Raw genomic sequence first — 16,194 nt, 5'->3', positions numbered from 1 at the left:
CAATAGACTAGGCCATGTTTATTATTACCGGAACCGACAACTCGCAAAGCGTTATTTTTCTTTTGCCGTGATCTACTCTGATCGGTCAATTGGTATATTATTGGCCTGGTGGGAATTGGTTATTTTGCCATCATGTGTTCATAGCTAAATAACGCTTGGAGGCGAATTGCCGACTGCGGCAGAAATAATCACCCCGTATATTCAGCCAGTTTTCTTAGTTCCACACAATACATATTCCACGTACAGTAATTGATAAAGGTCAACTTACTGGGTGACTTTATTTGGTAGTTGTACATGTTTCCGAACTCCACTGCAGGCAAATCCTTTGGATTGTTTATCCAGCTATCAGCTGCAACTTTGTATGGGCAGATTTGCAGGCCAGTACATGCTAATTTTAAGTTGTATCACCTCCTTGCGTCTGTCGGCAGTGACTCGTGATAATAATAAGTCATGTTTATGACGTTTTTATGGAAAAATGATGCAAAACACGGCTGGAATATATGAATTTCAGGCAACGTTTGTCTACAGATGTTTACCTGTGCGCGCCCCCATCTCAAAATGGCGACACGTTCCTATGTGAGATGACGTCATCGTGACATCACGCCGACTGCGAGAATGCAATATGAACATTTGGTAAACAAGCGTGGCCTACATGACCCAAAATGTCTCAAAAATAATTCTATTCATTTTTGTACATGAATGTGAACACTTTCTTTACTATTGATTTGATATTTTTATATTTTTGTTTTCTACTTTTTATTTATTTTGTATCTATTTGATATGCTTGTCATTTGTGTTTCTTTGGTTTTATTGTTCGACAGTTGTTTCTTGCTTTGTCATGAAGTTAATGAAATAAAATGTTTTTTTTTTAAATATAAATAATATTGCATATTATGTATATATTAAACACAATTATAAATTAGTGAAAATGGAACTAATAAAACTAAAACACTCTAAACATTTTATTTTTAATTGGTATTAACTCATTTCGAGCCATTGACAACTATGGACGTCCAATTCATTTAGAATGAGAGAACTACTTGCGAATGCTCATGTTTCAGCACCTTTGACGGTACTCGATTGTATTTTGCACATACGTCAATCATCGTTTAAATTGTCAAACAATTGCTGTGGCAAGTCATTGTGTGCAATTCAGCGGATTTGAGTGAATTTAGTCAACGAAGAGTTTATTAAAGCCAAGCATTTTTCTGCTTTATTCTTGTTCAAAAATAATTCGGTGGGACAGTAAGATGTTTAAAACTTCATAATTATTACATTGGAAGTGCTTATAAACCATTCATTAATAGACATATGGCGGAAAACACTCAGGTGGCTTAAAGTTCCGCTCTGAGACCCCCAATTTGGCCAAATTTCAAAATTGTTCTATATGCATGTTTGATACATCATTGGAAAGCTTAAAATCTCAATTTTCTGGGGGACGAAATTTTTTGAACAGGAGAGCATTTAGAAAAAAAAAAAAAAAAATTAAACCCCTAAAACCTAACTCGAGGTGAGAGCAGGAGAGTGCTTAATTAAAGACACCATGAATAACGAGATATTTTCGCGTACTTACCTTATTTCGATCCAAAAACTCCGTGTGGCATGTATCACCAAGTGTCAAGACAGCTGTGAACGGCCACAACCGGACTTTTGGGGGATTTTATGGGTGATACGCGATAATATAACAAGGGTCGCAATACAGAAATCGCAGACATGAAGGAGTGGTCAAGATTTTTTTTTTCAAAAATTAACCCTTTTAAGCGTTTTTTTTTTTTTTTCAATTTTTCTTCGTTTGGATCGTTTATTTATTACAGACACTATTTTTTTTCATTGCGACGTAATACGTTTAAAAGTTTAAAATATGCGAGTGAATGATATTTTTATTTATGTATTTTTAAACTAAATTTTAGACATCAATTAATGATTCTAAGCCAGTGTATTTTTAACCTTTTTTGAGTCAGGGCACGTTTTTATATAGGAACGAATGTTGCGGCACACTACAAACCAAAAATGTTCCAAAATGACTTCCTGTACAGTATATTTAATTATCCAATAATATCCAGTAATAATTTCTCAACCAAGTGTGACTTGAGCCCGTTTAGATGAACATAAAGCTGATATCCTGGCTGGTATTGAAGAAAGACGCACACGAAGCTCTTCTTCAACAGCTCTGTGTTTTTATTTATTTATTTTTTTATTGCCGTTAGGTTTATCTTGCAGGGGGACTTTAGCAATGTCTTTAACCGCATCAGGGTCGAGCATCTTGCTGACAATTACTTTGCAGGTAGGTAGTATTAATTTCTCTGCCACCGTATGGGACCTTTTTGAATTTAGCAACAAGTTCAGCAACAAGGTAACTGGCTTTGATGGCTTTCTCATTTACCTTTGTAGTTTTTCTCAAAAAGTTTCCTTTTTCTCGGTGTTTTCACGAAGGCAAACAAAATGGTCCATCGACTTGTTTTGAAGCGACGGGCGTTTCGTTTGGAGATGATGTTTAAGCTTGCTTGGCACCATGGCGCTGTCGGTGAGTTGATTGGGCCGCATTCAAGAACTGCTCGGATTTCTAGCCATCAGCCACCTTGCTGTCCTCGAGAATGTGTTGGAATAAAACACAGGGGGAGGATTGACGGTCGTCACATATGGAAAGGACACTTTCGTGTATATCACGTGACGAGTCTAATCCAATGATGTACAGTCGATGACGTGCTGGGGTCCACATTGTCGCGAACAGCAAGGTGGCTAGAAATCTGAGCAGTTCTTGAGCACAACACGAGCAATATCTCGCTCATTTGCGCACAACCGAAACCTTCTACCTAGTCCTTCCTTCCTTTCTTCCTTCTGCAACTCCGCTCGATGATTTAGGAAAAAAAAAAAAAAAAAATCAATATTGGATAATCTCTCACCGCACACCGGTTGAAAAACACTGTTCTAAGCTAAAAATGATATACATTTCAAATAATAAATATAATTACTTATCTTCTTTTTATGGCTGGGTTGAAACAAAAGCGGTTGCGTGGTGTATGTAAACGGGGATCTCCAGGGTAAAATGGACAAATTAAAAATGGTTCGGGGGCTTAATGCGCCATGAAACTGCTATGGCAGCATGTAGACATATTGTTCTATCAAACACAACAGTTCTTTTGGCTTAAAATACAGCAGTTTATTTTAAAGAGGGGTGCAAGAGCAGAAACTGCTTTTTCAGCCTTGTCTGCTTTCCGCCATACAAACATGTCTTAGGGGCCGTTTACATGGTGACTCTCCGAGAATACGAAAAATTTCAAATTTGCATTTGCATTTGCGTCTCCATTCGAAAAATGTGGCAATTCCGCATGAAAACGATGTAGTATTAATGCCAGGCCTTAGGGGGCAGTGCAAATTTACAGGGCGACAGAGAATGATGCACTTTGACCCCACCAAGCTCCTTCAGCCCAGAAAAAAATATGCCCGCTCACTCGAGGCAATGGCATTTTGTTCAAAAAGACACAAAAATGGAAACATTCAACATATTTAATTTAAAAATATTATTAAAACAGTAAATTAAAGCCGACATTCCGCCATATTTGCTGTTTTTAATGTTTAGTAGCACAGCTGCGCACGCCCAATGTGACGTGTATGAGCGCTGACGTTATCAGCACGGTCTCACGCCACGAGAACCTTTGATATGCATGCCGAGGAAGCCCCCCTGAAAGCCCCGCAATTGGATTCTTCCACTTTGGAGGCTGGATTCAGAATTTTTCGTCTCCGCCTTCCGTCTTCGCCGACACCATATACATGCGAGGCCACTTTGCAACACAGTCATTGTGTCTTCGTGTCGCAGAGTCGCCATGTAAACTGTCCCTTATACATATACAGTGATACCTCGACATACGATCGCTTCGACACACGATCTTTTCGACATCCGAAGTAAAATTTGACTCGCCATTTGTTCCTACATTCGACGACAAGCTCTAAATATGACGATCTATGACAGCACCGCAGTTTCTTTGTTTTCCCGCAAGACGGACGCATGGTAGATTTTCTTGTGAGAGAAATCAACATGGGTTCCAACAATGTTAGTGCAGGTGGTGAAAAAAAGGAAAAAAGCTCATGCTTACCGATACCATTGACATGAAGATAGATCGGATCGAAAAATATGTGCATGGGGTGCGCATCCGTGATATGGCTTGCTCAACAATACAGTCGTAGACAGTCAATGACAGTCGTCCTCCGTTTGCCAGTCTTTCTAAGTTAAGGTGGCAATTTTTCTTGTGGTAACATCGCCAAAGAAATCGCCAGCTTCGTCAGGTTTCTAATCATTTATTCCATCAACTTGTGCCTAGTGTCCCTCGCCTGCAGCAATTAAACAAAGTGAAAGTGAAACTAAAAAGGCTCACACTATCGGGTCAGCCAAGCGATGCGTTCAGGTACACCACGCAAACACATTCGCCAAATTAGAACCCGGTTTGCTATATTATTACAGGTATTATTATTATTATTGGTATTAATATATTAGTATTGCGATTTTTATTCATAATTTATTTGTTTTGCTCTTTGTAAATGATATTTGCAATAGTAACATCAATATTTATTGAGAATTTAGCATAGGTTTTCGGGCTGTGGAACGAATTAATGGAATTATGATGTATTCTTATGGGAAAATCCTGCTCGACATACAACCATTTCGACTTACAAGTAAGGTCCTGGAACGAATTAACTTCGTATGTAGAGCCTAGCAGAGGCGTAGCAAGGGTCCCCGGGGGCCCCAGGCAACAAGCAGCATGGGGCTCTTCAAGCGTGTGCAAGTAAGGGGGACAGTTGGACTTGGACCAATAGCATATTTAATGAAAGTATAATAATGCCTCGGTCTCATAGAATGCTTTTTAGGACACTCAAAGTGTCCTGCGAGTGAAGGGGCCCCTTCAGGGAACTCAGACACAAAGCTTTCACTGGCTGCGTGTGCTAAATCTGTTGGCCCTCTGGGTGCCCCTGCTGGCTGGGGGCCCTAGGCAGTTGCCTGGTTTGCCTAATGGAACGCAAAGCCTCTGTGTAGAGCAGGGATGTCCAAACTTTTTGCAAAGGGGGCCAGATTTGGTGTGGTAAAAATGTGGGGGGGCCGACCTTGGCTGATGTCCTTTACGTAGAACAATATATTTTAGCAAATTTTAGCAAGCCGTTCTGTGTGTCACATTTGCTTTATTATTATTTTTTTTTAATTAATAATTTCAGCAATTTTGCAACTAGCCTTTGTGGCGTTCTCTTTCGACCCTTGGGCTCTTGCAAAATACTGCTGCTGTGAAACTGAACTAGCTTCAAGTTGCTTCAATTTCTCGCTACGTATCTACCCTGTGATCTTGTAGTACATGTCAGCGTGTCTTGTTTGGTAATATCGCCTCATATTGAACTCTTTAAAAACAGTGACTGTCTCTTTGCAAATGAGGCAGACACAGTTGTTGCGTATTTTTGTGAAGAAATAGTCCAGTTTCTACCTATCCTTGAAGCGCCAGCCGTTTCAGTCAACTTTTTTTGTTGTTGATTGTCGCCATTTTAGAAAATTGGGAGTAAAGGGTCACATGTTGTAATGTTGCTTAGAGTGCTGCTGCCTTTTAGTGGGTAAATGAGGAGCAGCATTTAGTGCGTAAGCTACTTCATATGCTTATAGCAGTACTGCTGACCAATTTATTAAGTCTGCGTGCGGGCCAGACGTTTTTTGAGCCTTTTAAAGCCTTTTAAAGTGCTTTTTTGTCGTTACTGGAACACAAGTCTGCCTTATCGGAGCTGAGGAATTCGGCTAACGAAAGCTAAGTAGCAGCAACATGCCTCCCCTGTCAATGGATGATTACCACAAACTGCTCCAGAAGATAGCAGTACTGGAAACAAAAATCTACCGGCTTGAAGTGAATATGGAGGTAAACGGACAGCTCGGGAATGAAACCACTCTGCCGATCTCCCAAAACAGCGAGTGGGAGCGGACCCATAGAATGCAAACAAACACCATCGAGACTCAACGGGACCCTGGCAGAACCCAGCACTGGCAGATTTACGATGAAAAGGAATGGCCACCTCTGCAGAAGAATGCGTCATCTACTCCGGCACCAGAAGGAAAATTATCACAGATCAAGGCAACAACAAAGGCTCAAAGCAAAGTGCCTCAAGCTGCTGGAATTCTACTGGAAAATAGATTTACGCCACTCTCCGAGACTCCTGACCCAGGGAAAGTTGGAACACCCAGCTCGAAAGAGAGGTACGATGCTAATGCATGTGCTAGCAGGCTACAGAGAAAGCGACCCAATGGGCCCCGCACTCTGATAGTGGGCGACTTTGCTGTGAATGGGATGAAACACTTTTGTAGCAACAATACCAGAGTATGTTGTTTAAACAAAGCTACGGTGTCTGTTATCTCTGAACGTATCCTGAGCATTGCTGCTCAGCATCCAACAGCCACTAGTCTGATAATACACACAGGAGCCCTCGATATTGCGAAGCAAAAATCAGAGCTTTTAAAGCAAGACTTCACTGAACTGATAAACAAAGTCGGAACTTTAAATACTGAGGTGTTTTTCAGTGGACCCATACCCGCGCCCAGGCTGGGGGATGAAAGTTTCAGCAGAGTGATGATGCTTAACAAATGGCTCAAAGCAACATGCGCTGGACAATCGATGTACTTCATTGACAATTTCAACATATTTTCAGGGCGCAGGCACCTCTTTAAGAACGATGGCCTTCACCTAAATAAGTCAGGAGTGCGGTTACTAAGCAGCAGCATGTTTTATCTCTTGAGGCACAGACAGTCTGCTTATCTCGAGGAAAGGAGGCAAGCTGTCCCAAAACATCGGATAAACATGATGGCTGGGATGAGTGCTGAATCAGACAGTGTGCACGCAGGATCAATCTCTCCTCCAAAAATGGAGCCGATAGTCGCTGAAGGGGAAGTGACTAAGCTAGCCCCGCCAGGCTGTGACCAACCCTCCTCTGCTGAGGCTCCACTGCCTCAACGGAAGGAGACCCTGGTAGCAGGTGATCGACCCCCTTCAGACGAAACTCAAGAAGTGGCTCCATCAGCTCAACAGGAGGAGAACGACCCGACCGTGCAATCCTCTGCGGTCGAGGCCCCATCCAGCACCAAATCCTCGCACTCCAAGACGCCACCATGCCGCCGACTCCAGGCTAAGGCCCCATCCAGCCCCAAATCCTCACACTCCAAGACGCCACCACGCCGCAGACTCCAGGATAAGGCCCCATCCAGCACCAAATCCTCACACTCCAAGACGCCACCACTCCTCCGACTCAGTCAGGCTAAGGCCTCATCAAGGCCTAAATCCCCACAGTCCCGGAAGCCACCCCGCCGACGACTTAGTTTGGATGGAATAATGAGTCAACCTGATTGGGACTCCATGGGTCTAGATAGCAAGGTTAACCAGTCTCTTGATCTCCTCAAGTTCATGTCTTCGCTTCCACCCTGTACCTGCCACACCCGACAGGTGCCAGGGGAAGATGGCAACAAACCAACCAGCCTCCACTGGAATTCTCTCGGGGCAAAGCCAAAGCACTACAACTCTGGAACTACACGGTATTATCCTTCTATGGAGGGAGCCATGTTTGCGACACCAATATGATGTGCACCGGGTCCAGGCTGTGAAAACATTACAAAGACTTTTCTGTCCCAGCAAAAGCCGGGGCCTTATGGAGTACAGTATGTATGCTCAACAATCCCAGTGGTGATAAACAACAAAAAAAGGGCTAGACTGGTGAGAAATAAAAAACGTTCAATAAATTCTGCCAACCTGTTAAACATAGTATGTCATTCCCAAAGCTCACCAGTGAATCCAGTCTGGCATCTCCAATTGGCTCAGCTAAATATTAGATCTTTAGCTGGCAAATCTTTCTTAATTAATGATTTTATCTGCAAACATAACCTTGACATGTTGTTCCTAACAGAAACTTGGTTAGATCAAGATAAGAGTTCGACAGTTCTGATCGAGGCAACCCCCGCAAACTTCAATTTCTTTAGTGCGCCAAGAACCCATAAGAAAGGAGGTGGGGTTGCCAGTCTGATCAGGGACAGTTTTCAATGCACGAATATTTCATGTGGTCAGTTTGATTCCTTTGAGTATATTGTCATTCAGCTAAAAAGCCCTTGCAGAGCTGCCTTGGTAACAATTTACAGACCACCGAAGTATAACACAATGTTTTTTGATGAGTTTACCAAAATACTGTCTTCCGTGTGCATGGACTTTGATTGTGTTGTTTTAGTGGGTGACTTTAACATTCATGTTGATAATCCTGAAGAAGGATGTGCTAGAGAGCTTTTAAATATTTTGGATACATTTGGTTTATCTCAGCATGTCACAGTTCCAACACATAACAGAGGGCACATACTGGACTTAATAATATCCAAAGGTCTTAACATCTCTGAGGTCACAGTGAATGATGTTGCTCTGTCTGATCACTACTGCATTATGTTTAAAATGACCACCCCTGTCCATCCTCTGAAAAGGGAAACAGAGTTTATTAAGAAGCGTTACATTCGTGATAACACATGTGCGTTATTCACACAGGCCTATGCCTCATTATTAACCCCTACAATAGCTCCAGTGGAAGAACTTGTAAACAGTTTCAGTTCCGGTGTGATGACTGTAATGGACACTATTGCCCCGATTAAGACAAAAACCTTGTCAAGAAAGAAGAGGTCACCCTGGAGAAATGCCATACTAGCTATAAAACAAAAGCAAGTTTGTAGACGAGCAGAACGCAGATGGCGAAAAAACAAACTCCTAGTTTTTTATGATATCTACAAAGAGAGTCTTCGCAAATACAACCAGGAACTGAAAAATGCTAGACAATCATATTTTTCAGAGATCATTAGTAGAAACACCCACAATACTCGCACACTATTTTCTGTTGTTGACAAACTGACAAACCCACAAGCATCAATACCTCAGGAATTGGCATCTGAGGTGTCCTGTAATAATTTCGCAGCATTTTTTACACACAAAGTACTAATGATTAGACAGACTGTGTGCAACTCCGGATTAACAAATGTTACACTAAATGCCTCCCAACATGTCCCCCACGTCAATCTTAGACAGTTTAGCCTCTTGGACTATGCCACTTTAACAGAAATTGTGTCGAAACTAAAGCCCACAACATGCTGCCTTGACATCCTTCCTTCAAACTTTTTCAAAACTGTTTTTCATTGCATAGCCCCAGACATACTTCAGATTATAAATACTTCCCTCCAAACAGGAGAGTTTCCTCAGACTTTAAAAACTGCAGTAATAAAACCTCTCCTAAAAAAACCTAATCTGGATGCCTCAACCATTAGTAATTACAGGCCAATATCAAATCTGACATTCCTGGGGAAAATTATCGAAAGGGTTGTGTTTGAACAGATCCAGACTTTTATGATCCAAAACAATCTTTTTGACTCATTTCAGTCTGGATTTCGGCCACAACACAGCACCGAGACCGTGCTTATCAAAGTCCTAAATGATATTCGTCGGAATACCGATGCAGGCAAATCATCTGTTCTGCTACTATTGGATCTCAGCGCCGCATTTGACACGGTTGATCACAACATACTACTCAGCAGATTGGAACAGTGGGTAGGGCTTACTGACACTATTCTTCAGTGGTTCACATCCTATTTACATGATAGGGATTTCTTTGTGTCAATCGGAAATTATCAGTCAGAACGAACCAAATTCACGTGTGGAGTCCCTCAAGGGTCAATTCTTGGACCACTCTTATTTAACATCTATATGCTTCCGTTAGCTCAGATAATGGAACAGTATGACATCTCCTATCACGCCTATGCAGATGACACACAACTGTACATTTCTGTGTCCCCACATGATTATAGTCCCTTAGTCTCCCTGAGTAAATGCATTCATCAAATCAATGAATGGATGTGCCAGAATTTTCTCCAGTTAAATGTGGAGAAAACAGAGGTGATCATTTTTGGGCCAAAAAAGGAAAGGTCAAAGATAAGCAGCCAACTTAGCACAATGTCACTTACAGCTACAAATCAAGTCAGAAACCTTGGCGTAATTATTGACTCAGACCTAAAATTTGATAGCCATCTAAAGTCCGTCACTAAATCCGCTTATTACCACCTAAAAAATATAACCAGAATTAAGGGGCTTCTGACTCAACAAGACATGGAAAAACTTATGCATGCATTCGTTTTCAGCAGATTGGACTACTGCAACGGTATATTTACAGGTCTTGATAAAAAATCAGTCAGGAAGCTGCAGCTAGTACAGAATGCTGCAGCCAGAGTCCTCACAAATACAAGGAAGCTGGACCACATTACACCGGTTTTGAAATCGCTACACTGGCTTCCAGTGAGTCAAAGGATAGACTATAAAATACTACTGCTCGTCTACAAAACACTTAATGGCCTTGGACCAAAATACATGCTTGACTTGTTAGATTCCTATGAGACATCTAGACCCTTAAGGTCGTCTGGAACGGGTCTTCTGCATGTTCCAAGAACAAGAACCAAGCAGGGTGAGGCAGCATTTAGTTATTATGCTCCTCACCTCTGGAACAAGTTACCCGAAGGTCTGAAGTATGCTCAAACCGTTAGCTCATTTAAATCAGGGCTAAAAACGCTTTTGTTTAGCACTGCATATCCATAACTGTCTATATATTTCAATCTACCTGCCTTCTATTCCTCTTGTGCTTATCTCCATTGCTGATTTCAATGATTATTATTAGTAGTAGTTTTTGCTTTATTTCTATTTTTGTTTTATTTTTATTTATTTATTTTTATTCTGTGATTAAATGCGATCTTTTGTCTTGGTTTTTACGTTGTGTTGATTTAAATGTGATTTTTATGGTTTTCATGTGATGTAAAGCACTTTGAATTGCCTTGTGTTGAATTGTGCTATATAAATAAATTTGCCTTGCCTTGCCTTGCCTTGCCTATTGATTTTAAGACAGAGGCTGGGGGCCGGATGAAATTTGACCACGGGCCGCATTTGGCCCCTGGGCCGGACTTTGGACATGTCTGGTGTAGAGGTACCACTGTATATCTCTTTCCAATGCTAAATCTGAATACATTGAGCACAAAACACAGAAAAACAGAAATAATTTTTAAAAATGTTTTTTGGGGGGAGGGAGGCGCTCTTTCGCGGTTTTTCAATCATCGCGGTGGGTTCTGGTCCCCATTAACTGCAAAAAACGAGGGATCAGTGAAGTGAGAAGAGAGCGATCGAGAGAGAGAGAGAGAGAGAGAGAGAGAGAGAGAGAGAGAGAGAGAGAGAGAGAGAGAGAGAGAGAGAGAGAGAGAGAGAGAGAGAGAGAGAGAGAGAGAAGCGTGAATCGGGGAGCCGTATACTCATGCAAATTCGCCAAATCATAGGCGTGCCTTTGAGCGATGGAGCCGGAAAAGCTAACCACCTCCTGGATCGTACAGCACCTTCAAAGAGCGTGGTGCGCACAAATCCACAGCAGCACTGAAGCGAACACTGGTGAAGCACAAAGTCGAGCTTCACTTTCCACGCGTTTGTCTTCTTGACTGACCGCGCAGTGCATGTTTCTTCAAGTGAGCAGCTGCGATTTGCGTAAAAGAAAAAAAAAAATCACTTGTTGCGTAAAAGCGATAGAGAACCCGTTTCCCCCTCTTTTTTTTTTTTTTTTTTTTAACGTCCATTTTTTTCTTGTTTAAATGCTGCGATTCAATGCATACGACGTTCAGGTCAGCCCACGAAGCTGAATCCGTGCGTCAATGCGCATTTGCTTCATTTTTTGGCACTTGTTTTTAATTTGAATAACTCGGGGATATTCCTGCATCAGCATGTCAGACAGCGACAGTAGCTGCGCTGGCAGCGCTCTCTCTGAAACAGAAGGAGTCAGCGTCAGCGTACTGAGCTGGGAGCAAGTGCAGCGTCTGGACGCCATACTGACGGACACCATCCCGATCCACGGACGGGGCAATTTCCCCACGCTGGAGATGCAGCCCCGACAGATTGTCAAAGTGGTGCGCAGCAGGATGGAGGAGAAAGAAATCCACGTCCGGGACGTTCGGTTAAACGGTTCCGCGGCCAGCCACATACTTCACGAAGACAGCGGATTGGGTTTCAAGGATCTCGATCTCATTTTTTGCGCAGATATGAAAGGAGAAAGGGATTTCCAGATTGTGAAGGACATTGTTCTGGACTGTCTCCTTGACTTTTTACCAGACTGTGTGAATAAAGAGAGGATAACCCCTTTAACGTTAAAGGTAGGCTGACAGATAAAAAAAATACATATATTTTGGACATTTATTTATTATTGACGTGGTGAAATCTAATTACAGTTGTGCCAATATAGGTTAACGGTCATAGTGCTCGCACTTAATTGGCAATTAGATTAGTTTGGTGATAGTAAAGGATGCCGAAGAGGATTAAGTTAAACCAATTTGAAGGTAACTCGAGCTCAGCCACCTAGATCTCCTATCCCAGCACAATCTTTGGTTTTCAGGAGAATTCATGATAACAATTCCATAGAGCCACAACTAATTTATACTTGAAACACGGATAGTACTTTTTAACAACTGGGTCCATGTACGATATGTTCCTTATCCTTGCAATCTGTTGCCTCTCATAGGAAGCCTACGTGCAGAAGATGGTGAAGGTGTGTAACGACTCAGACCGCTGGAGCCTCATCTCTCTCTCCAACAATCGTGGCAAGAATGTGGAGCTGAAGTTCGTGGACTCTCTTCGCCGTCAATTTGAGTTCAGCGTGGACTCCTTCCAGATCAAGCTGGACTCCCTGCTACTCTTCTATGAGTGCTCCGAGAATGCCATGACCGCGACTTTCCACCCTACAATTATGGGCGAGAGTGTGTACGGCGACTTTAGCCAGGCACTGCATCACCTACGTCACAAGATCATCTGCACCCGCAACCCTGAGGAGATCCGAGGTGGCGGACTGCTCAAGTATTGTCACCTGCTGGTGAGGGGCTTCCAGGCCACGTCTGAAACGGAAATGAAGTCCTTGCAGCGTTACATGTGCTCCCGCTTCTTCATTGACTTCCCTGACATCGGCGAACAACAGCGCAAGCTGGAGTCCTACCTTCAAAACCACTTTGTGGGTCTGGAGGACCGCAAGTACGACTATTTGATGACTCTCCACGGGGTGGTCAACGAGAGCACGGTGTGCCTCATGGGACACGAGAGGCGACAAACCTTAGGGCTCATAGCCATGCTGGCAGTGCGCGTTCTGGCCGAGCAGAACGTCATTCCCAACGTGGCCAACGTCACCTGTTACTACCAACCTGCTCCTTATGTGGCAGATGGAAACTTCAGTAACTACTACATAGCTCAGGTGCAGCCAGTGTTTGCCTGCCAGCAGCCTGCTTACTCCACCTGGCTGCCCTGTAACTGAGCCAGCCCTGAGTAGAGAAGAAGGTTAAATTTGTTTGATCAGGACCACAGTTGCCAACAAACAAATTGTTTGACAGCTGACAGCAAAGGGAGCCTTTTTTAATGTTTTGCATCAAAGCTTGTGTTTTTGTTCATACTTTGAGTATGACTGATAGATAAAAAACATAACAGTCGACTTTCAGTCAATGTGAAAACCTCCCGTTTCTTGAATTATAAGATTTGTCATACAATCAGCAAGTGAGCAGCAAAATCTGCATCACTGCTCAGCTCTGAAGGGGAATACATCCCCCAACCTAACCTCCTTTCAATGTGGGGAAAATAGAAGCTGCCATTTGATTTACTTGGGTTATTAAATCAGCATTTTCATTTGTATATCTATATGGTTGTTGCAGACCAAAGATTTTAGACTTTTTCTTACATTGAATCCCTGTTTTGTAACAGGGAATGAAGTGAAAGCTCTGTCTATTTATATATTTGAACGTTTGTTTAAGTGCCTATCGCCCGAAAAGAACGAGCAGGCCATTTATTGTGTGAATCTGCTTGTTTAGTGCAGCACACGAGACAACAGCACCAGGAAGGCTTGCGAATGAGACAGATCTGCAAAGACTGGTATTTGCAAATTAAAAGCATGACCAGTGTTTCACATGAAAGTAGCAGCAAAATGCTGTGCATAGATTATATATACAGAATATTAGAATTAAGTACAGTATATTCTCAGTTCGCACCATCGTTTTATCATGCGTCCAACTTGAATTCTGAAATTGTTTGTCACTAATGAGAGCACTTGACCAAAGTAGTAATATCCTGAGAAACCTCCTCAACTCAAGGTTATCAGTATATTTTGTAGGAAAGGGTGATATTTCCCCCTCTCTCTCACCTGGGAAACTGCAGTGAGAGTTCACACAGGTCAGAGGCCAATAGCCACTTTGATAGCTGAGCAAATATGCACTTGAAGCCATCCTACACGTTCAGGGTGTACAAGAAATCCATTTCATGTTCATTTATGTGTATAGTGAAATATGTTCTGTCTTGGCTCATGCCAGGCTCCATAAAAATGGAGTGCCACAGATATTGTTTTGTATCATTCCTACCTAAAAAAACAACAGTAATGACAAGAGGCTCCTTGGCGGTGCTACAAAGCAGCTGAACGAGAGCAAATTCTGCGATCAGAGGGAGTCAGACAGAGCTGCTGCTTGAAGAATATTTGCCATGACACCTCAGATGATGAGACACTATTTGCTGTAGCACCCTGACAGGGAATTCCTCATCTGCTGCTCAAGCACTCCAGCTTGGTCTGCCTCTGCAGATGCTCTCTTGAGGGCAAAAAAAAAAAAAAAAAAAATGCACTGCGAAATATTATGGGGATCCGCTGTGGTAGCAGATATATTGATGGAAGCTGTTGATTTAGTCATTGATAATGGATGTGGAGCAATAGGTTGTGTGTTCAACAAAAGGCAGACAGAAAACCTGAAGAGAGAAAGACGTGAAGCAGGAGAGAATCAGTCTGGAGAGATGGGTGCAGCTGGTGATGGGGTTTATCTCTAGAGCTACCATGCTTCACTGTGCAAACTAGATCACAAAATAATGACAGTGCTGCTTCTTTTTATTCGGGACACCATGAGCATTATTGCTATTTTTATCAACAGATTTCTTTCAAGAGAGAGAGAAAAAAAAAAAAACAGAAACAGAGGAATGTACAATTCAACAAATATTTGAGGTGAAGTGTTACAATTGTAATGTAGCTCTTTATTACATGTTGTGAATGCTACATGCAGCTACACGATAAAACAATGTTGTACATACATGAATGCTCCAGCTTTGCCAGTTCACTTATACTGCAGCCTTTCCTGCTGTTTTGTAATAAAAAAAAAGTGAGCCAAGTCAAACTGTCATAAATCAACATATGTATCACCCTGTCTAACACCATTTTTCATTTCTTTCGTCTTGTCAGTGAGTGTCTTTGATGGTAAAACTTGCGATTGTGCAGGAATTATATTGCCTTTTCTACTCAGTGATGTGTTGCCACCTGACTAGCTTGCTCGCTACAGTCTGCCTGTTGAGTATTGATTGTGCCTATCAATTTGCGATTGTGGATTACTGCATTGCCCTGTCTTTGTTGGCTCAAATAAGTTCCTCATGATGCAGTGTTTTATAGAACAATAAGGAAAACAAAGATAAACATTAACTGCTTGTATATTCACTTTTTTTTTTTTTTTTTTTAAATCAGTGTTTATTAGTAAAGGAGACTGCATCTTTTGCAGTGATTTATGAATCTGTGATCGGACATATATGGATATGTTCTCTATAGCTTTTTTGCTATGTTATGTTGTCTGTCCAATGGGTCCAAATTTAATGATGTTTTCATCAATAAAATATACAAGAATAAAGATGGATGTCTCATGTCCTCCCTTTGTACTTTTGAACCCATTCATTCCAATCAAGTCATTTTCACAGATAAAAGTCAAATGGATGAGCCTTCATCTCCAAAGTACATAAAGATAAAAAAATACACATATTGAATGTAGTGAAATCCAAGTATAAAAAATGGATCAAAAGCCTTTAAAGAAAGCTTTTTCTTATAGAGAAAAATTGATGCTTTTTGTCCTGACCCTTGTAGCTGCCACCACAATCCATCTTGTACTTCTGCACTCACTCACTGCTTGACCCTGTTGCATAGATGTGGAATTTTTTTTAGGAATTCACCAAACAAATCCATAGGAAATTGTACCATCAATCTTAAAGAGCTGGACAGGCATGTACAATGGAGGGACTATTCTCTTCGTATTGCCACTAGATTCTGATGTATATTTAGACAGTAATGAAAATGTATCAGTAATATCAACAC

At 41.8% G+C, this 16,194-nt stretch overlaps 1 protein-coding gene across 1 annotated transcript; it reads left to right on the top strand.

Annotated features, from left to right (window-relative positions):
• Nucleotides 1-11,602: 11,602 nt before the first annotated feature.
• On the top strand, nucleotides 11,603-15,675 carry tent5aa (terminal nucleotidyltransferase 5Aa). The gene is made up of 2 exons (XM_057834449.1): nucleotides 11,603-12,205; nucleotides 12,571-15,675. Exons 1-2 carry the CDS (start codon nucleotides 11,780-11,782, stop codon nucleotides 13,348-13,350), a joined length of 1,206 nt encoding a protein of 401 aa, XP_057690432.1. The 5' UTR covers nucleotides 11,603-11,779; the 3' UTR covers nucleotides 13,351-15,675.
• The last annotated feature ends 519 nt before the right edge of the window (nucleotides 15,676-16,194 follow it).

The sequence above is a fragment of the Corythoichthys intestinalis genome, chromosome 4 (assembly GCF_030265065.1).
Source record: "Corythoichthys intestinalis isolate RoL2023-P3 chromosome 4, ASM3026506v1, whole genome shotgun sequence".
NCBI lineage: Eukaryota > Metazoa > Chordata > Actinopteri > Syngnathiformes > Syngnathidae > Corythoichthys > Corythoichthys intestinalis.
This window is presented reverse-complemented; position numbering and strand designations above follow the sequence as displayed.